A 23,875-nucleotide genomic window follows, 5' to 3' on the forward strand; every position below is an offset into this window, starting at 1 on the left:
GGACGTGGGTTGCTAAATTCACCAGCCCCTTATCCTTGGTTGCCTCTAAGTACGGACCTTAAAACACAAAGCAACATCTTGTGAGGGAGCATCTAATCATACGTCAGGAAGAGTCGGTACGTGGCCTATGATGATCTGTTGGCAAGCACGCTTGAAGCCTTCCAGCATGTAACACAGCAACAACTTAAAGCGAATGAGGAGAAGGATATTCAGGCATATCAAACAATGCAGGGATAATGGTGATGCACATACGAATGTTTTGGACAAATAACTATTAAGTGGTATTAATGTTACAATGAAATAACTGCATATGTAAAGAGATTTTCTGGCCTTTTTGAGACCATTCGGAGGAAACTTAAAGTTGCACTAACGAGCTTGACTTGTCAACCAAATAAGATTATTTTGTCTAGAAGTTTTCTCAGGCTCTTGTTTAGGATCGCTCTTACACCTTATTTAATCATATTCAATAAGCTTATTTACTATAAACAGAAAAGTACAAAATACACGAAAACAGTCATAGTTGAATTTAACATTCCTCGTGTTATTCTTAAATCGTCAATCTGGGTTGCTCATCCCTTAGTATATAAACCATGATTAAGACACAATAACACGCCGAACAAATACTAATTCAGAAGTAAAAAAAAAATCAGCATTATATTTTCAAATTTTCACAGGACTAGTTTCGATGGTTTTACCGAACCACCATCGTCAGCTGCAAAAGCGCAAATGAACAAGATAGGATATAATGATCAAATAAGATTGTAAGGATCTTAAGTTTTACTAACGTTTATTTTATTTTAAATCTTTACTATCACTTCTTATTTTCTACTTCCGGCCAGAATTTTAAGGTTTTTATGCAAAGTTTGTCTGGCGAACGCCAAGTATTTATGTTGTGGCCTTTTGCCAAGCGAGAGAGAGGAAGCAGTGAGTTCGAAGCAGGCCGCTTACCTTAGAAGTTACGCAGTTGCTTGTTGCCTTCCAGGCCAGAAGTTTTAATCCTCTTGATAACTTTTAAACGTATTGTAGTGTTCTCAGTTATCTGTACTACATACGCCTTCCTGTTAATATAAGGCCAATCTTCCACGTTTATTATTCTAAAGTTAAATTAGAGTTTAGTTTTATTTTTATACTTTTACGTTAGACCCCGAGTAGCGGGTCGGTGTATTCCGAAGTACGGAAGTTATTGTATATAAAGAAAAATAAAGGGTTTTGTATACCCTTCGTCTGTATCCTGTCTACTTACCACAATTAGTGAACATAGCTTTAGTAAGCTCTCTGTTCCGAGTCAGGTCCTTGTATGTTCCCGAAGAAGGTAAGAAGGAACATTGACCCTGATAAGATAAGAAGCTTATTTTCTATCCAGATTTATTATCTTATCTGATCATTATATCCTATCTCGCGCTTTTGCAGCTGACGATGGTGGTTCGGTAAAACCATGGAAACTAGTCCTGTGAAAATTTGAAAATATAACGCTAATTTTTGTTGTTTGACTTCTGAATTAATATAAACCACGGTTAACGCATATATTGCTTTTGCTAGTTTAAAATATCTTCTTTTTTTTGAGTAAATTAAATTATACGTTCTAGCGATTAAAATGAATCAACGAAATCAGGATAGGAAGATTACAGATTCACAAAATCTTAATTGTTTAATAAAATTCGCTGTAAAATCTCATCAAATTGCTAACGATATTCAAAACGCATATTTGCCTAAAAAAGAAGAGCATTTAACTAACAAATTATTGTGAAGCACTTCGCAACTAGTTACTGAAGGACAGAGCTAATATAATTTGTAATTCAAAAAATGTATCCTGGAACTGGAGTCACAATGCCATTTCTCTTCAGGTGGTTATAATCCTTTGGACAGATTAGTAACCGGAAAAATGCTGCCCCTCAAAGAATGTTATAAATACCAATTAGAGACCGAACAGTGGACAGCACTGCAACCCATGAATCATGCTCGGTGTCTGCACAGCGTCGTTACTTTCGGCAGTGGCCTTCTAGCTATTGGAGGAAAAGATGAAAACAGTAGGTAAGGGCCATCAACTCTTTTATTAAATCTTTCTTCCCTGTCTTTCTATAGCTGTTCCATTTCTGCACTTATAAATTCTTTTACCAGTTTTGTCAGCTCCTAATTCACACATAATGTTTGCAATCAGGAACTCCTTCAAAGTTTCAGAGGGGGAGTGCTCTCATTTATTTTATTTAGCTCTTGAGTATTTAATTTTAGTTTATGAATGTAAAAAACAACTTTCATTCAAATTTTGATATTTATCAACGATTTCTAAGCTATTTGTCGTTTAATTTATAAAGTATGTTAAAAAATCATCTTAGATAAATGTATATATATATATATATATATATATACATATATTTCAAGTTTTGGAAAGGAGGGGGATGATCTTCTGGGTATTGTGAAAGGGGTGCTCGGGTACATGTGGCAAAAACTTTTGAGAGCCTTTGTATTTTAAGCTCCTTTAGCAGTTTTTCCGAAATTTGGCTGCTGTTATACAAAGAGAGATTTAAAAGAAAGATAGCAATTCTTAATAATTTAGACAAAGACAATTGCTATGCATTTAAAAACATTACACAGGACATAAATGATGTATGTTAAAATATATTTAATTTTTAATATGTCCAAGTAATATTTTTATGGACATTTGCAGCGCTAATATAATTGATGCTATTATAACTGAAAACTAGGGTTAAAATCAGTCAGACCCTAGTAGATAAATAACGAGTTATCTCTATGTTTCAATAGCAATATTTCCAATGACATAAGTATTACGTACTTTAATACAAAATTGCTTTAGCACTCTACACACTTTTTCCAGTTCTACTTCGAAGTTTCGAGGTTAGTTTCGCTTACCTATAATTAAAGCATATTTACTTAGAGCAAAATATGATAATGGTTTTTGTGCATGCCAAATTTGTAACTTAAAACAGAATAGAAAACGCAAACAAAGGTTCTGGGGAATAAACATTGACAATTCAAAATACATAATCGTAAAAAGAAACCATTTTTTGCTTAGCCTGGTGACATGACTTGGCATGGCGGGTTAAACAGACAGAAAATTGTTTAGGTAAACAGTAGAGATGGAATCAGATTGATTGCGATAATAAGAATATCAAGGAAGGGAAGGTTCAATTTCAAAGATTCCAGATTCAATTTCAAAAGTGATGGGATGGTTGGATCAGTCGAGTTTGTAATAGATAAAATCTGGGATAAATCTTTATTATCATCAAAATGCGTCAAAATGTCGTTTATGTAGCGAATTCAGAGACGAAATGGTAGTTTCTCTAATATTTGCTGACAATTACAAGCACTGTTTTAAGATCAAATTACTCATACAGGGTTCCGCAAGTTGCTCTGCATTGAGCCACATGCTTTGGCAAAAGATAATGAACATTAATGTTTCTTTGCTTTTTTAAATCGTTAATCTTCCTTTTTTGAATTTTACTTCCTTGTACAAAGAAAAGAAAGTATTGTAATCACGAAAAATTCCGAGTTTCATATTTCAACGAAAACATCCATTTTGACCGCCATAGAATGCAATTTAAAGATGTTTTTGCGTGACATCTATACGTAAGGACAGAATAAGGACACTTTTTTCCCCAAACGAATTATAAAACTGATTTAAAGTGGATTCAGAAGACATTTCTTTCGTGGTGTATATACGTACTTACGTATGAATGTATGTATCTCGCACACCTCAAAAACGACTAGCCTCAGAACATTGAAATTTTGTATATAGGACTGCTATAACATGTAGTTGTGAAGCTCCCTTTTTGGTTACAATCGGCCGCACCAAAATTATATAAATAAATAAATATATGTGGCGTTCCGACAGATACTTCAACTTCTATTCATGAGATGGCGCCACGTGTAAAATCCAGTTCTTAATCGGAGCAGCAAAGCGACGTCATTACTCACTCAGACTTCTCGGAAAACAACTGTACGCGACGGTAGTATGAACTGTGTTCCGATCTCTGCGTTGATGTCTGCTATGTAATTTAAATTGTAATTTAGTACTTAATATATTCTTTTGTTATAGGAGATTGTCTACTCTTATTTTTTTTTAATTATATCATGCATTAAGCACACACGACCACCAAATATACATATATTATATACTTTTAAAATTAAATCCACTCTAATAAAAACTAATAAACTCAATGAATAATAACCTAAATCTAATAAACGCAATAAAAACCCACTCTGTTACTCGGCTTAGTCAGCTCAGTTCTTTTATTCTTATATGTTGGTAAATTTTCCATTTTTGCTTTAAAATGATTGAATTATGTTGTTTTTATCTTCCGGTTAACGTTTTTATGACTTTAGTTAATCTGCATGCAATAGCTGTAGATTTATCAACAATTTAAAAGTTGTTTTAGGGAGGCAAAGCCTAGATTTTTTTACCATTGCTCCCATATTTGTTTACATTTAACACTTTACAAAATAATTAATTAAGTCTTCCTGCACATTCAGCTTCTTGTTGCTGAGTGCGACCAAAACGAATCTTTTTGTTTTGTGCACCGAAAAATCTGCCTTCTTACTTGCTGCCCGAATTGCTTGTTTTTACGTAGAAACTAATTTTAATTAAATGTTTTTTATTCTTTTAACTGTCTTTGGTTTTTTTCATATCTTTCAATTTTTAATGAAGATATTTTGAGTTTTATGTATTTTTGCATTGCCGCGAAGTGAGAACTGAGTTAATTGAATGAGAAATGTAGCTGTAATGAAATTTGAGGAAATAAAAGTAGCAGCCAATACTGTCGCCACTCTGTCTCGGACAGAGGTGAATGTTTACAAGTAGCGCATACACATTAGGTAGCAGCGCCGAATAATCTGTGAATCTGCCAGAGTGTCGCTATAGTGAATTTTAAAGAGTGCATTTATTTTATTGTGGTTTATGCGGTAGTAGATTTAATTCAATTTAATAAGTTTAAATTAAATGCATGAAAAAATGCGTATACTTTTATAAAATATTTCTCCCGCCTACTTAGCATACCTTCGTGATGTAATGGGCAGAACACTCGGCGCGTATTCGAGAGGTCCGACGTTCGAGTCCTGGCGAAGGCATTGCTCATTTTTCATCTCTCCTGCTTACAAAAAAAAAAAAAAAAAAAAAAAAAAAAAAACCTTATATCTCTACAGTTTAAGATTCCATACAAAGAAGTGATGTGGTGTACACATAAGTTTTTTATTGTTGATGTATATAAAAAATGAAATTGATTTGTGTGTCGAAGAAGTTTCTCTTATTACTAACGATTTAACTTTAGAATCATCAAAAACAGTACTTTCGCGTGTTTGTCAGGAATCTTCGTTCCATGTAGAAGTCATGACTGACGGTGTTCGGAATAACAAAAACTGCACTTTGAAATTTTAATACCATGCATTTCACAACTTTTTTGAATTACGGAATAGGAATATTTCTATTCCGAAAGCTCAAAAACATATCATTCAGTCCATAACCTGTTTATATGCGACATTTTGAAAGAAGAGTGAATTTAAAAGTAGCAGATGATATTTTATATTTCAAATAAAAAGCTGCTGCAAGATTATTCGTTTTTTAAAATTTGTTACCGAAATCGTTTTAAAAATGTGTAAATACCTGTAAAATTCCGAAGCAATTTAAAAGGAAATTTGAATTTACTTCAGGAACTAGCTTAAAATAATATTATTAAACTGTCGGGAAAATATAAGACCGAAAGTAAAGGAAATCAAGACTTTTAACATTTAAATAAAAAGTTTACGTAAATGTCTAGATATGTATGTTTGTGTAAGAATATGTTAAAATATAATCAATTGAAAAGAGCATTACATACAAATTTTAATATATGCTTATTTTTAAGCTATTTTGGAGATATTTTTTCAGCTAATAATTTAATTGAAACCATTGTAACTGATTTGTTATGGGATCTGCAAAATGCTTCTTTTCTTAGTATCTTTTATGCATAAAAAGTTGAAAAGAATTAGATTGAGTTTTAAATGAGGTCAAGGCTCACTATTATTATAAATGATTTAATTATTTTTTTTACAAAGTTTTTTTTTTTTTTTTTTTTTTTTTTTTTTTTTCCCAGTTCGAAAGAAGTTTTAAGGTTTTTATTTGACTTTGAAAACTATAATGTTATTTCAAATGAAAATGTACGTTATTTCATTCCTAGTGAATATTACACTTATGTTGACACAGATGTAAGTTTCTCTATACATATTTTTTGAACTGCCTTATTTTACAGCTGGCAGCTGACTGAAGGTAGAGACTCCATACTCCATCAAGAGGCTTAGTTGCATTGTTTCGCGTTCGAGCATACCTAGTATTTAGAGCTACATTGTGGGTTGTATTATATCGATAACCTTGCATGGTATTGTTGCTGTTAAGGCCTAGGATATTATTCACTTTATTAAAAGGAGACTAGTGTCCTTAGCCACAACCCAGAAGTTACACACCCACACAATACATCTCACACTTGCATAATACACAATTTGGATGTGCAAAATACTCAAAAGGATTTACAGAAGATACACTTTAGCCCATTAAATATACACTATCAAAAGTAACGCTTCATAAAACAAATACTTTACAAACCTTACAATATTTTACAAATATACATTTCGAAACAGCAACTACAGTAGAAAAGAAAGCTACAGTGAAAATAAAGGTTGTGCTTTAGTCGCTGTTTTTATTTTTGTGATTAAAGGGAAAAAGTTATATAATTAGGCATAGACTGGCGTCGTGTTTTGTTAAAATCTTGAAAATCTTGGCGATCTTTGCCACTAGATGATGTTTTATCATAAACTTATAGTTGGTTTATGTGCTATTATAAGCTATTTCCCCCGCCTTCTTAACATGACTTCGTAGTGTAGCCGTCAGCACAATCGACGCGTATTCGAGAGGACCGTCGTTCGATTCCCGGCAAGGGCATTGCTCATTTTTTATTTTTCCTGCCTTCGTAGTGTAGCAGTCAGCACAATCGACGCTTGTTCGAGAGGACCGTGGTCCGATTCCCGGCAAGGGCATTGCTCATTTTTTTATTTTTCCTGCCTTCAAAAATAACTTAATGACTCTACACTAGTGATTTTAAGCTCGCGTTCTCTGATATGTGAGCAGATTATTAAATAATGGTCTGGATGGCCATTATCTAAAAGGCCCATTAAGCACAGTCATAGAAAGTGGCATGTATTGAAATATTCGCGAAAGGAACTGTGTTCTGTAATCAATCTTGCTAATTGTGGGGAAGTGATATTGCGTTTATCGTCCACTTGTGTAACAGTAAGTGCGGCGGCCATGTTAATATGCAGCGAACTCTGTTTGAAATTTGATTTATACCTTACAGCTTGGTTGCTTCTTCACATATGTGCTTGGCCAAAGTACTGGTTCTGGATATTAAATACTTCCTGATATTGTCCCCTTCGACAACCTGGACTGATATGAATGTGAAGATGAAGTACTAATTGGATTATTGCCTCTTGCACTACGCAAACATTTTACTTTCTCCTAAAACAATAAGGATAATTTTATGATGAATATAACACTAAAAGATTTAATGATGAATATAACTAACTAAAAGGTAAACTGAAGAAATAATTTGCAGAGTTCTTTAAACTTAAGTAGTCAATAAGAAGCCATATTTCTCTTTATAATGAAAACTAAATTTATAATAAATTCAGGTAGACGCTACGCCTACGTATTTGTGTCGTACGTAACACGTCAAGTTTAACTCTAAAATCTTCCGACCTCCGTGAATAGTAAGTATTCACTCGCAAATATGTAAGTTAACAAAAAGTTCAAGTTTTAAGTATTTAAGTATGATATATATATATATATAATATCTATATAATATACACACACATATATATATATTATGTAGATTTAAGTATATTTAATATATTGTAAGGTTCACCTTAATTTTTCTAACAGTTAATTTTTAATTAAAAGTTACTTTCCTGTCTTTCCTTAATTTCAGCTTACACCTTCCCGCCAGAACGTATTTTGAGAATAGCGATTCAATGCAAATGAGAAATATTTAACTGTGAAGTTCTACTGACTTCGTTAGAGAGCCAGATATTTTGAGCAGCGAGCGTTAGCCTTTTGTTTATACTCTCTCTAAAGTTTTTTTTACGATCAGCCGTACTTTAGGCCCTTGATAGCTTCGCCGTTAGTTAGCTTTAAGGGGCCAACTCTGTTAGAATCGTGATAGCTTCGGCTATACATTTTTAGTTAAGATTAGTTAAGTTTCATTTCTTAGTTTCCTGAGTTCAAGCCCGAGTGGAGGCTTCATTGTAAAACTCCAAGAAGGAGTCTTCTGTGAATTTTATTTGGAATAATAAAGGGTATTTAACCCTTCTCGAATTCTGTTCTCTGTCTACTGAACTAAAGCGATTATTCGCTTACCTGTTCTTAAGGATCCTCGACTGTAGCTGTAAATTAAAAGACAGGAATCTTACAATATATATATATATATTGTTTCATAAGAATAAATTGAATTTAATTAAAAAATTAAATTTAAATACAAATTTAATTAAATATAAACAAATTTAAATTTAATTTTTAACAGATACGTATAAAAGTAAAAAAGCAAATTTAAATCCTAAAAAAAGGAAAAAAAGCCAAAGTAATTTTTAAAAAAATGTGCAAACATATAAAAGATTTAATACTCGAACTAATCTACAATATCATTTAAATTCAGAAGCATAAGCAAATCAAGTGCAAAATCAATCCATGAAAATAAATTTACTAATTTAATAAATTAAAATTAAATTAAACATTTTTTTTTTAAAAAATGCATATGTGAATGACCCTTGAGTAGGCAGGAGCCAGACTTATCAAGGGGAAGTTGCCTCCAAACCTAAATCTCCAATCATTCAATTCGTGTTTCGTCATTCATGCATGCAAGGGTAAAAGTCAAAACCAAAAGTAATTTCAATAAAGTGGTTCCCTTAGAAATTAACATTTAAGAATTAAAGTTCAAAAAGGAAAATACTAATGAAGTCTTTTGAGAAACAAGCAAGTAATGTCAAGAATTAAACTTTAAAAAAAAAAAAAAAAAAAAAAATTATTATAAAATAATAATAATAATATATAGATAGATAGATAGATATAGTTAGATAGACAGGTAAAATGATGGATAGATGGAGGGATGGATGGGCGGATGGACAGACAGAATTTTTTTAAGCTTAAAAGAAACGAAATCTCTGTCATCGTACTTGGTACAGAAATGAAAGTTAATTGAGAAATTCGGGAATGTTACTGTATATGCTATGAATAAATTGTACACAGTTCATTGAACTTAGAAAGAAATACATTCTCATTGATTGCTTCGAAATCGAAATCAATATTTTCGCAATTCTCCATCCAGTTCTCATTTATTCTTTGGCTCACCAGCGGCCGAGCGGTAAAGTCGCTGAACACTGGTAGTTCGGTCCGAGGTTCGAGTCCCGCGAACGGGCTGGCTGCATGGGCGTTTTCGTGGTTTTCCCCATGTGTAACGTGTATACGAGCCAGTTCCTCCACGAAGTCCTCCACGAAGGCATCCCTCCCCTTAGGCAGATAGCCCTCGAGGCTTTGCCATAATCACAGACACACACATTTATTCTTTAAAAATATTGTGCGGAATTTCTCTAGCTTCTTAACCCAAAATGCAAATAGTACAAAGTTTAATCTGAAAGTTGAACTCCAAAATATCTACTTCTTTCGATCTCAGAAGTTTCCAAGCTCTTATTCTTAATGTTTCCAAAATGCCTTTTTTATTACAATGTTTTTTATAATACACAATATACAGTCTAGATTAAATTAGATTAAGTTATTCAGTTACTTAAATACCCAAAAGGGCTGCAGGTCTACGTTGTACCCCGACTGTGTTCTAAACTATGCTCCTGGAGAGGGAAACAGAAAAAGAAGAGATCTGATCTGAAGAGATTATAATGAACGCTTAGTATCTAAAATAAAAAAAGTTTTGTGTAGTTATTTGTTTTCACTAAAATAAGTGCTAAGATTTAATGTTTTTATATTAATGATGAGGGAAATCACAAAGTTTATTGCACACAATCTGAAGCCAAATCATGTACTGTTTTATTACTGTTATTTCACTATGAAATAATACTACTATATGGATTTTAATTTCTAGAATGCATCGAACATAAAGTATCAAAATATTGAGAATTCTGAATCCATTCGATTTCGTTTATAAAAAAAATATTATAATAATATTTTTTTTATAAACGAAATATAAATTAAACCACATTATTGGCCTACCAGCTGCCAAACTGTAAAAAATCACTGAATTTTGGTAGTTCGATACAAAGTTCGAGTCCCAGCGAATAGCCTGGCTACATGGACATTCGCCGATTTTCTTGGCTTTCCCCATGTAGGAAGTAAATACGAGCCGGTTTTTCTTTAAAACGTCCTGCACGGAACATCCCGTCCTTTCCGTGTCTTGCCAAATAAAGGAAAAAATAATATTCTTTTAAAAAATAATTAAAAATCTGCACTATTAACAGAAATATGAGAACCAAATTCAGTACTTTTTGAAGCAGGTACGTTTTCATTTATTTTGCTGCGCTTTATCAAAGTATAAAGAAGGCTGGAATTACTTTATTAAAAGTATGCACATTCCTTTGTTAAAATGCATTTTCGCTTATTCAGAGCTTCACCATAAGCGCAGCGACTGAAACATTTAAATGGTAGTTTTACTGTACCATGTTAGAAAAAACGTTCTGGCGTATAGAAATGGCTGGCTGAGTGTTGTAAAGTTTTTTCTTTTAAATATAAACTTCAAATCCCGCGTGTTGTGCTTTAGTTTAAACATACATTTGTAATTCTGAATAATCCCAAATCAAAATTCCTCTGCTCTAAGATGTATGGCAAAAATATTTTACTGTAAATAATAATATTGTTTTATACAAGAACATCTTGGGTGCTCTGAATACTCACGTACACAATTTGATAAATTACAAACTTTAATTTTGTTTCCAAATGAGCAATTTGACAGTTAAATACACCCTCAAATAAATAACTGAGGTTCAAGTCATAAAATAATTCAGAAATCTTCAAGCCGTAACATAGCAGGCATATAAACACATATACATACAAACTCATAATTCAGTTTTGAGGTTTCCTTCTATTAACATGTAAATTTCCAAATAATATTGCAAATAATCGACTTCACTCTAACCTTGGAATTAAACTTTGTAACCCATATTCACATATTCATACTTAGTTTTACGTAATCAATACTGCATGGAAGAGGTAAAAAGTACTTATATGAGTAAACTTCGGAATTCCGTAGAATCAAACAGGCTCCAACAGGCTAGGTAATAATCCTGATCAGTTTCTGTATATCACACCACAAACCTGAATATTAGTTGTCACGCATTTTCTCTGAAACAGTTATAAACCCTAACTCCGATGGTATTTCAAGAATCATAAGGAAAACATTTCGAAAGGATTTTCGGAATAGGACGTTTTGTATCGAAACTTTCACAATGTAAGTCGCTCATCATATCCCAATCAAAAGCCCTATTCAAGTTGCCGAAGGTTCTATGAAACTGTCTCCCTCCAAATATCAGTTACTTGATGACCTACTTACCGTCGGACAGGGACCTATATCTCTTAGCAGTTTCTTAAGTATCTGTGAAATTAGAACGCTTCCTCCGGGTAGGACAGAGAACTTTAACAGTCAGTCATATTTCAAATGTCTGCAAAAATTGAGCACTTCGTCCCCTTTTGATATCAACCCATATAAATCAGTTGAATCCAAGTCATCTTCGATCAATTTTTATTCTTTTCTCGTATTTTTGCGCATCATCACCGCAATATTGTAGATTCTCACCACCATTGCAACAACCTTCTTTAAGTTGCCCTCCACAGTCTCTCTTTTTTATTCTTCATATTCCTCCAAACTCATAACACTTGTTAGAATTTCTCCTTCCTTCCTCTTGCTAACAGCACCCCCCCCCAAAAAATAGACCTCTTTTTCCAACAATATCTTTCCTACAATATCCGGATTCTACGGAATTCCGAAGTTTACTCATATAAGTACTTTTTACCTCTTCCATGCAGTATTGATTACGTAAAACGCATCTCAGTATTAATTAAAAGTCATTTTATGATGCCATATCTGACTTGAACGTAATTGGTTAAACTCAGTCATAGCAAAACCTTTCTCAAACGAATTATAGCCACGCAGCAATTAAATTTATACACCGAACATTTTTTCCTATTTCGACTGAAGAAAAGACGACTAACGTATTTTGTTCATCTTTACGCCCTGGTAAGTATTTTGTTCATCTTTACGCTCTGGGAGTATTTTGTTCAACTTTACGCCCTGGAAAGGCCTGCACCCGACAATAATCTGTTTGTTTTGTCGTAGACACCGCAATCGCTGACTTAGAACAACGAATTTGTTTACAACATTTTTAACTTTCTGTAATTTTGGTTCCTCTCACAATTTTGAGGATAAAATCAAGGAAAACTCTCCTTTTAGCAAAATCCTTCCTCTTAGGAGGTCTCAGCGCTTTACTCATGAAGGCAACACAATGCATCCTCTGTCTGTCTTCACATAAGACCAATACATTCGTTTATTCACAATCTAATTACCAACTCCTACATTTATATCCCCATTTATTCGTCCTTGTTGTCATAGAATAAAGCAAGAATTAAAACTACCCGTGAAGCCAAATTGCTATTTGACAATAAACTTCTCAGCATGCGTACAATATGTACTGCAAAAACGTGAAAACAATTTCTGATTAGATATATAATGATTGTTGTGATAATGCTTACATCTAGTATAGGTAATAAACGTATACACAATTATGTTTCCTTTATTAAGTTGTAAGGATTATGTTAATTTTATTAACAGTTAAAGTTTAAGTTCCTTTCCTGTCAAATTCTTAACTTCAACTTGCTACTTCCGGCCAGAGAATCAGAGTTTCTGATTTACGCGCGTCTGCCTTTTTGGCCAATCTCTCTCTCTCAAAGCTGTTATTACGCTCGGCCGTACTCACGCCCTTGCTAAGCTTCGTAGTCAAATAAGTTAAGGGGCCAACTCGATTTGAATCTTGATAGCTTCGGATATATTTCTTTAGCTAATCTTAGTTTTAGTTTAATTCTTAGTCTCTTAAGTTCAAGCCCGAGTGAGGGCTTTGTACACTCCCAGGCGGAGTTTTGTTAAATCTTATTGGAATAATAAAGGGTTAGTTACCCTTCTATCTTGTTGTTTCTTGTCGCCCGAACTTAAGCGATTATTCGCTTATCAGTTCTTAAGATTCTTCACTTCCAACATTAACTTAGAATTGCAAAGTGAGGAACTCTACAAAGTATTGATAAAATGTTCTTGTGCCATTCCTAGTATTAGAGAAAATGCGAAATAATTACAGACTGAAACACATTTCTTGATAATGAAACTCGTAAAACAGGTCATAATGAAAAACATCTAAAACATAAGGAAAGTCATATATGATAAGAATCGAATGCTACAATGTTAAAAATAACAAGAAAATCCTTTTGCTTTTCATAATAGATTGTTGTACCAAGATTTAACAATGAGGAAAATTTTGAGAATGTTTCTCTATGTAACAAAACTTTTAACTAAAATTTAAATTTATTATTTGCTCTTTAAAAATAAGTCCCTCATATCCGGAATGATAAAAAGCGTTCTTGATACTTCGCCTATCACAGAAATGATTCTAAATTGTACTATTTAAATGAGAAAATTAGAAACATACTTTAATTAAAAGAATGACTTTTGAGACCTTTAACTAAAATCAGAAGCAAGGCGTTTTTTTAATGATAAATGGATGCTTGATTGCTTCATATATTTTTGTCCTTTAAACTGATGTAAAAATACACTTCTAACAAAACTTGCACTGGCGTAGCAAAAGCATTTGCTACGACATAAACTAAATAACTTTCTCTCCTTACTGTCATTTTTCGTGTTTTAATAATATATTCAATTATTATTAAAATTTAATCACTGACATTTCTAGTAAAAAGGAATAAATATTTTTCTAGGTATCGCAATCATTATCGTCAAAACATTTAATATATGAAATTTATTAATTTTTTTTTTACTTTTTTCTATTAGTGTAGTGTCTAGTAAAAATATTTCGAAAACAAGAGAATTTTCAAGTAGGAAATGCAATAAACTGGTTTTGAATGAAAATCCTTAAATTTGATTCTCCTTTCAGTGCAGATAATGCACAGGTCTAAACTGTCTGGTTATAATATTTAAGGATAAACATTTCTTGCCTTTAAGATTCGTTTGCTTAAAAATCAGTAACACTAGTGAAACAGGATTTAAAAAATACTGACAGATAAAAAGCAATGTTTCTGAATTAATACACTAACAGATATTCTAAGATTCTAAGCAAGATTCTAAGAAATGCAATCGTAAAGTTGTTTCATGAGATATCTGTTACGCATTAAATTGCATGTCGTACTTACAGGGAGCATACATTGAATAAATAGGAAATTGTTACTGTATTGCTGTGATTAAGCAGAAAACTTTCCCTCCACCATTCTGACTCCAACATCAGTACTTGGAAAATAAATACTTCATCGAAGAAAAACTATCAAATTATAAATAAAAACTGCCTTTTACGAAATAAGGGATAAAAGAATGGATGCATCGGTACGAATAATTTAATTTTGATCTAGGAATTGAATGCGATTTCCTGGAAGAAAGAGTTTCGCTTATTTTAAATACGTTATCTATTCAGGTCTACACTGCAAGAGAAAGGAATATTTTCTGTCATACTGTCTATTAGAAACTGGATTATATTTAAGTTACAGTTTGGAAAACTTTTGAAACATCCTGCAGCCAGTTAATTAGTCTGCCAAATACTTAACAACTAGGCAAGGTACCAGCATTTTATCTGCTTTAGTCATTCGCTTAAGAAAATCATCTATAATCTATTTTCTTTCGTGAGATGCGCTCAGCTCATAATTACTGCATGTGACTTATTTTGAGCATTACATGAAACTTAGATATTTTGATTACGTATAACATATAGAAATCTGTTTATTTCCTAAACATTCATCGAATCTGTCTTTTGTTTCTTCAAGTATATAGGTTTTAGCTGTAAAAATGTTTCAAAAATCGGAATACTTTCTTTGCGTTCAAAATTTCGGCATTCAGAAAAAACTATTGACGTCTTCGAACTTTCCAAATACGAAATATTAAGGAAATTCACTTGGAAGGCTTCCCCTTCAAAATGCAAGAAATAGGGGAACAACTACGTTTGCTGAGAAAAAAATAATTGACATAATTACTTTATCAATGAAAAAGTATTACAACATATACAGCAAAGCACTGAAGACGAAGCATGTCAAAAGTTGGAGTATCCTAAGCTCTATTTTTCACTGGATAAGCTAGACGCTTTTATTACTCTATTATATGCTTGTGGTGCTTTAACTGCAAAAAGACTTTCTGTTTTGAGTTTATGGTCCAAATCCGGGGGCCCAAAATTCTTTAGTGAAACAATGGCTAGGGACAGATTTTTAGGAAAAATAAAAAGTTTGTCATTCTTATAAAGTCAGCTAGTTCGCAAACATTTAAAACTGATCTATTTGCTACTGCTTCAGAGGCATTCCATGCGTCTGAAGCAGAAAATGCCTCTGAAGAAATTGTTGGGAGATGCCGTTTGTCGATTGATTGAGCCTGACGCAGTCAATCTCGGAAACAGTTGGGAAGTATATGTATCGTATTAATAATAGTTTTTTTTATTTTCTAAAGTAAAGGATATATTACTGTTAATGCTATTTTTTATTTTTTAAAAGCGAAATTTTGGCCAAGTATTTCTCTAATACCAAAAAAAAAAAAAAAATTAAAACATTTTTTGAACAACTTTAACCCTGTAACTAAAATAAATTTAATAAAATAAATTATAACACATTTTATTATTAAAATACTATAAATTGCTAATTTGTTTTTCATTAAAAATGTTGTGATCAGAATGACATCATACCGTAATTAAATGTAAGCTGAAAATATCATAATACTTGTGTTAACCATAAAACCACAGGAGTAGTTCGTCAAAATGCCAATGTATTTTACTGAGAATTTAGTTCCTGCTAAATTCTCAGTAAAATATGCTATGTTCGTAAATGGCTAAAGCTTAATTTAATCACTGTGTAGTTTGGTAAATCCTGTGTTCAGGCTTAGTGTAGCCGACCAGGTGCTTAGTTTTGAGCTAAACTTAGTCGATGTCAAATAACCTGATTCTGGTCGTCGGTTTATTCCTTATAAAAGTTTTATTTATGAGCCATTATAAGTGACTAAATAACGTTTAATTTGCTTTAATTGTGCTCGCGGTTGTTTGACAGTTAATTACTACATAGAAGAGCACGAAAATACGACCTGCGTTCTTTCGTTCTCCGTGCCTTCAGCAGACAGAAGTTAGCTTGATACGCCTGTAACACTGTTGCGAATGTTTTAAACTATCCTACTGTTAATACAAAAGCCACTAAAAATGTGAAGAAGCTCTGTCAAAGAACTTAGTGAGGTACGTTCTAGTTAAAAAAGAATCGTAATAAAAGACTCTTGGGGAGTAGACGATCTGATGCTACCCTGAGATTACGGATGATAATATGTCAGCAATTTAAATTAACTGTATACTATGTAACCGTTAGAGTGAATATCCAGTTAAGTAATTTCACACGACAGAAGTTTTAACATTATTGGCGCCTTTTTGAAATGCCTTGTATAACTTTCAATATGGTGGATAAGATGAAGGGACCAGTGGCATGTGTTATATCAAATTCTCCTGTTAAAGAGGATTTTCTTATGTATCTGTAATCAGATCTACCTATTCTTTGTAAATTTATATTATTTAATTTATTTTTCGGTATTCTAATGCATAATGTGAAATAGGCCAGCCACTTTCCTTCAAACAAATATGCGAGTAATCTGAAGAATATTGCGAATTTAAACGCTACTGAAGTTCAAAATTAATCAAAAACAGTTCTTGCCAAATGCCGATCCTTGAATAAGTTCTTCATATTGGATCGAAAACAAGAATATTATCAGCCAAGAGTGAATCTCTCTGTAAATTCCTCAATTATTTCTTATTTCCGAATATGCATAATTCGATAAAGTATTTTCGGTATTTTTGATTTATACGAAAGCGTATTCATCTTAAAGGAAACGTTTAGAAAAAGAGAGATTCAAGACTTTGTATGAGGTCAACTTATCAGTCTTCCAGCTATAGCAACAACACTTTATATAAAACTGCAATAATATCTGTCGTGATTAGACTCTTCACATAACCTAAATTAACTTTTTAGTCAAAATTTAATATATTAATAAAATATTTTTAAATCACCTTATGTGGTTTCCGAAATACACTACTCTTTTCATTTGATATGAATCTCAAAAATTACTTCTTTTCAATGACTAATAATGAAGAAGTCATTTGTTTAGCAGGTCGCACACATTCACATTTATTTCAAATAAAGACTGTTGAAACGGATCTCTTTTTATTGTACCCTTTAGCTGTTTCTTCACTATATTCAAAACTTAAATCCAATAAATAATTCAGACTAAATTAGATTGTGAAACCGATGTATTATACATGAAAATGAGCTTAAAACTTTGTAGCTGATGCATTATTGATGTCTCATTTCAGAGTTCTGACTTCGATTGAAAGATATGATCCTCGAATTGACGCATGGGTGGAATTTCAGCCTTCTCTTCCAGAATCTCGAATGGCAATGGGTGTCGCCTCTTTCGGAACTATGTTATGGATAGCTGGCGGTTTAGTCTCTATTGGAGATGATATCTTGCTGTCTAACACCGTATGGTGCTTCGATAGAAAAATATCCAAGTAATTTATCTTCCTTTAACAGATTTTTAACAAAAACTAAAAGTTAATAGATTGTAAATAGACGTAACAGATGAGAGACATATTTAACTTTAAAATTTATTGAAATTTATTTAGGATTATATTATCGAAAAATTCTTCGTGTTTGTGGTAATATGAATTGATTCCTCTTCAACAAGGATCGGAAATATTTTGCTTATATTTATAAAAAAATTAATTCGAATCATAATTTAACCTTGAAGAAGAGGATCCTGCGATAAATTCTCAAGATGCACAGAGCTCTTTGAAATAACTTTAATTACAAACACGGGTTAAATTTGCTTAAATGATATAGATCTCTGATTTACAATCTCATATAGTTACTTCTTACTGAATTTAATTGTAAATGTCACTTGACTCCCTGCTGAATATTGTCAAAATTATAGTTCTCGCAGTGTAATTACATAGTTTTAATTTACTTCATAAGTCATGTAATGCGATAAAGATGAATTATCTGTCTGAAGAAGTAAGCAGTTCTTGATAGCAGCTAATAGTATTAGCATTATTAATGTATTAATGATAATAGTATTAGAATTGAGTAATTAGTTGGTTACATTAAGTATTGCGTTTTCCCTAGTTCATTATATTTCAAAATCGAAATATCAAATGTTTCATTTGTAGGACTAGAATCAACAGCTATTAAACTGAACATTAAATTATAGTTATTAAGGACATTCGCAGTTGAATGCTATGCAAATCTCAAGCACATTATTTATTTATGTTGATTGCTTTCTCATTAAAACAAGACATATAAATTATTACTCACGAATTTGCTAATTTCTTTGAGCAACTAATAATGACTTAAATGCAAATAAAAATTTCAAACTGAATGTGATATGTTATAATAGAACTTGGCATTTCTAAAAATTTGTTTCAAATCAGAAAAAATTTATTGAATTATTTTAACATTACTTGAAGTCATTTAGACAAAGTTTAGTCTATTTATGAATTAGTCTATTGCGAATAATTTTGTATGATCTGTCTCTTCTATTCCCCATAAACTAAACTACATCCTAGAATGAACCTGCTGAATTCTTGCGCGCAGGCGTAAATGAAATACCAGAACAGAAGGGTGGATATAACCGTTTATTAATTCCAAATGATAAAAGAAAGGCACGATCTTCGTTCTTTTCAATAACATGGTCAACTTACGGTGAAACTTAAACGAAGAATGTAAATAAATTTAAAGTCTAATTAGAATAGTGCTGGATTAGCATGCTAAAGTATGAATAACTTAGGTTGACTCAAGAAAAAACCTAACAGGTGTGAAAATTATCCGAAAGGATCAAGAGGCATACTAGCGTAATAGCGAGACAGCTAACGAAACGTGCGCTGGCTAGAGAAAACACGCTCTGAATACACTCTGAGATTTACCCTTTTAAATACGCACTTCACTTAACTTTAAATTTACATTCTGGCGAAGAAATGTAATGGGAAGTTGAGGAGTTCAAGAAATATAGGAAACTTAAAATAATTTGTTATGCAAAATAAGGTAAACCCTACACGTTTGCTAAATTTTAATTATAATAATGGCTAAATAAAGTATATTTATTCAAATAAAAGTGATTTTTTCTGTATTTTAGTTTTAAAAAAATAAGTATAACATCTACGGACTGTAAGTACGGGCTTTTGGGAGCATAATAAAGTAAATTAAAATAGCGAGTAATAAATAATGGTGCGAGTATAATAGATGTTATACGTAATATAACATATTTGGACTCCATGTATGGGCGTTTGCGAGTATAATAGTTATGTAATAAATAAAAGTGCGAGTATAAAAGATGTTATAATAATATAACATATATGGACTGCATGTATGTACCTGTGTATAATAATGACCTAATAAAGTGTATTTATTTCAAATAAAAGTATTTTTTCTGAATTTTAGTTTTAAAAAAGTAATATAAAATCTTTGGACGAAATGCATGTGCATGTGCTGTTTAGTAATATATTGTATCACTTCAGGCACATATTGCCAACATTGCCTGATCGACTTGAAAATATCGAAGTGTGACTTTTCCAGAAACAAATAAGCCGAGAAATGTCCAAGGCAGCTTCCTGTAATCGTACTCTAGTGATATAATGGAACTCGTTTTCAAGTTACGGTAGAATTTTAACGGTTTATTTGTATTCCGCTTTTGGGGCATCACCAAAGTACCAGGGCTTGGTAATCATACCTCGATCGATTCTTTTTAGTTATGTTTTGCTCCTAATGTTTGCTCCAGTCTTACTGCAGAAGAAGCTTTACGAAAGAATGACATCAAGTTTCTATATGATGCGGTATATTTATTAGACTTTTCTGAATGGATTTACTATGGAATAATTCCATCACGGCGATTATATATGTAAGATAAAAATATATGAATCAAAATTATAGATTAAACTATAAACATTAATTCTTCCTCTCTATTCTAAAATCGTAACAACTTCTTTGCATTGCGTCATTTCTGGATCACTCTGTGATCGGCGCAGCTCTGATGGCGTAATCATTGGGAACTGAAACTGTCCTTGTAAACCAAAACTTTTCTCTTCGCGTGCCTCCATCTTGCATAGCGACGCACTTCAGCTTTTCTCATTACTCTGCTAAGATGTAATTTCGCTGGCTTGCTTTCTATCCCAACAATATCAAAAATGTAAATCTTCTGTGGAAAGGCACGACTAGAGTGCCAAGTGATTGTGACCACAAATATCGACTGGAAATAAAAATGGAATTAAAACTGCCTCGACTGCCAAGTTCTTTAAATACTACGCAATCAAAATTCTTCTTCAATATGGATCTAACTACGCATCTACAGTGCTCCGTCAGTTTTCCTTTGCTTTTATTATGACATATATAGCTGACTAAGTAAATTTCATACCAAGCGATTTTTTTTTTTTTTTTTTTTTTTTTTTTTTTTTTTTTAAGTCTGAAACTTTAAAGCAAACAAAAGCTTTTCTTCCGCTTGCCATGAAATTGACCTTTTTTCTGATAATTACTCCATTCCTTTTTTTATCCTCAGGAAATATTTTGAAGGAAAACAGAATACAGAAGAATTGTTTGAATAATGAATTTTGGTTTGGATTATTTATTTTATCCATCGCTGTATCTAAAAGATGTCCAGCATGCAACTACTGTATTTACTTAATACGTTTTTTGTCTCATCTAATAATCTTAATCAAATAATCATCAAATAATATATGAGTCTTCTTCCCTGTTTGCTTTTACCTCATTTATTATTTTAAGTCTATCTGAAACTGCCTGATAGGAATCATGTTCAAATGTCTTAAAGAGAAATATAAATATTGAAAGCCCCACTCAAAATTTAAATCTTAATAGGATTAATAAACTTAAACGGCACTAGTAATTTTATTTTTTGAAGAATTTGCTTACTCGTCTTTTCTATTCCAGTTCCTTATAATCCACTTATGCAGCATTAATGGAATATTTGAAAAAATATTCTTTCTTCATTGAAAGTAATTTTAATTGAATTTAAGTTGTACTTGCGAGGGTAACTTATACATAAAATCTTAGTTTCTGAAGCATTATTTAGACAAGCATGTTTTTAGTGTATTTATTCAAGATCAATACATGGAATTTGATTTTAAGAATTGGTTCTATAATTATAATAATAATTAAGGCAGGGAAGTACGGATAGTTTTCTGCCTCGAAGGATTCTCCCTTTGAGAATGAAATCATTGTCTGCGGTTTTCTCTAAGATGTACAATTTTCATTCATAAAATTTCAGAATATCTTATTTACCATATGTATTAAAATATTCGTGAGAAAGACATATAAGGTGCATTTTACAGAATTCCAATTTAGAGGAAAATTCTCACTAACAGAAATTTCTTCCTTTCTCAGAATTTAAGTTTAAATTATGAAAGTAATGGTGACGTAAAAGAATGCTATGCAAAATAATAAATTAAAATCAATATCTGTCAATAGTATTAATCTAAGAATGTTTCTAAATTTAAATTGTACTACTATTCGCCTGAGTACATCAAATATGTAGAGCACAACTAAAGTTTGCGTTGTAAAATCGTTTTGATACATGCATAACATTTTTCTTCGTGAGCGATATGATTCCGGGTTTGTTAAAGCACTGACCACCAGCTTTAATGCCTTTCTTCACAAAACCATTGTGAATCACAATGGATGCCTCATACGCTGCTTAAAACTTCTCCACTAAAGCATTCCTCTCTGTTATCACATAGTGGGATAGATCATAACTATAACACAATCAAATTAATTTTATTACGCAAAACTCCTCTCTTCAGCATTCGTAAAAATCGTCTTTCATAGTTGAACTATATAGTGTCTGCGGGAGCGATTCATCTTGAGCTTCGTTCCTTTTCCAGACGTAGAAGAGTTCACTTTCGGAATAGCCAAAAACCAGCCAATGTGAAATCTTGAGAATATTGATTTATTTGAAGTTCTTCTGCATACCGGTTCGTTCCCAAGTTGCAATGTACTAGGATATCAAGACGTTCTTCACTCAAAAGCTGAGAGTAATGTGTTCTCCCTCCTATGGTTGACTGAGCCTGGAGACAATTCTTTGAACTGAAATAACATTCGTAAAATTTTCATAAGCACAGTTCATACAATTTTCATAAGCCACAGCAAATACGATGACTGCGAAAACATGTAACATTTTAACACGTAACTAGAAAGCAGGATACCAGCGAATTTGATAAGAATACTTTAATTGTAATTTTGAGTAATATATGTGGGCTTCAAAGTTATGTGCCAGTTATACGCAAAAATCAGTATTGAGATTTGATATTAGTTCTGATAGTCAGAGAATTCTCAATACTGTAAAAGAAAAAAAAATGCTTAGAAATATTCTTGCATAATGTATGACAAATATTTTGCTGGTTAATTGAGTATGGGTACACATGGAACTTTACTTCTAACATCTGATGCTTTCATGGGGGAATTCCTCGCTCTTTATACGTTAATGAAAACTACGAAAAACACTTTGGGAAACGTGCAGCCATTCTCTCTCCTGAGATGCTTATACAAGATATAAAGCAAATATAATAATACGTAGAACTCTCAGTGCCGGCTAATACCTATGCATAAAAAGACTATTGCAAAATACTTAGCAAGTACATGGCCAGTTATATTGATTGAATAGCAAAGATAAGTATTAAAAATGCTGCTGCTAATGCGTTACATTATATATTATTATATAGCGTGCTACATGTGGTAAACCTCTCTGTCATACTGAATGTGGGGCTAAGTTCATGGAGCAATATGTGCATCGATGATATATACAAAAATTGACGCTATTGTAGTTACATATTTAAGACATTTTGGGGACGTTTAACAGAATACAGCAAAGAACAGAGACCAGTCTATGCAACGAGAGGGTTATTTGGATTATGGAAAAGCTCTTGAAGGCTACCTGCCTATAAGGAGACATGTCATTTGGAGAACGTTTTAAGAGAAACTAGACACGTTACAAACAAGGAAAATCACAAAACTTACAATGCAGCAGGTCGTTTGTCCTAATTTGAACTCGTCTATAACTACCAATACTCAGCAAATTTACCGCTCATCAACATGTGTGAGCTTTGCCGAACAGAAGGAACGTTGTAAGAGAAACTGACCTGAATTCATTTTACACATGTAGAAACTACGAAATCTCCATTGCAGCAGCCTATTTACCAGATTCGATCGAATTAACAGTAATCATTGGTTTATTCTGTCGATCATTAGTGAGCTCTGTACTTATGGAACAATGAATATTTTCAGTTTTCTTTGGTTAATGAGACGCCACTTAACGCCAAACATAAATGTTGCTGCGAATTCTAATTAGATATCAGCAACCCTGACGCTATTTAAAGTTTGTAAGAAGAATAAATATTTTATTCATAATGAATATAATATAATTTTGTAAGAACCACTTGTCTATCTTCTAAGTGACAACTGTACGTGTAGGTACTACACAGGAGTTTTAGTTCAGTTAAAAGTACAAATGTTTAGTTTAGTTAAAAGAACCTATTATTGAACTCTTTAAAATTCACAATG

At 32.3% G+C, this 23,875-nt stretch overlaps 1 protein-coding gene across 1 annotated transcript in view; it reads left to right on the forward strand.

The window, feature by feature from the left end:
• The window catches only part of LOC118202750 (beta-scruin-like), a 57,278-nt gene that overhangs the window by 25,556 nt on the left and 7,847 nt on the right, over nt 1–23,875 (forward strand). The window contains exons 5-6 of the mRNA XM_035374945.2: nt 1,845–2,031; nt 17,629–17,826. Coding sequence (XP_035230836.2) covers nt 1,845–2,031; nt 17,629–17,826 — 385 coding nt within the window. The remainder of the gene's footprint in view (nt 1–1,844; nt 2,032–17,628; nt 17,827–23,875) is intronic.

Source organism: Stegodyphus dumicola, chromosome 2 (assembly GCF_044657685.1).
Source record: "Stegodyphus dumicola isolate Sdum_Otavi_A_Nest chromosome 2, ASM4465768v1".
In the NCBI taxonomy this organism is placed as follows: Eukaryota; Metazoa; Arthropoda; class Arachnida; order Araneae; family Eresidae; genus Stegodyphus; species Stegodyphus dumicola.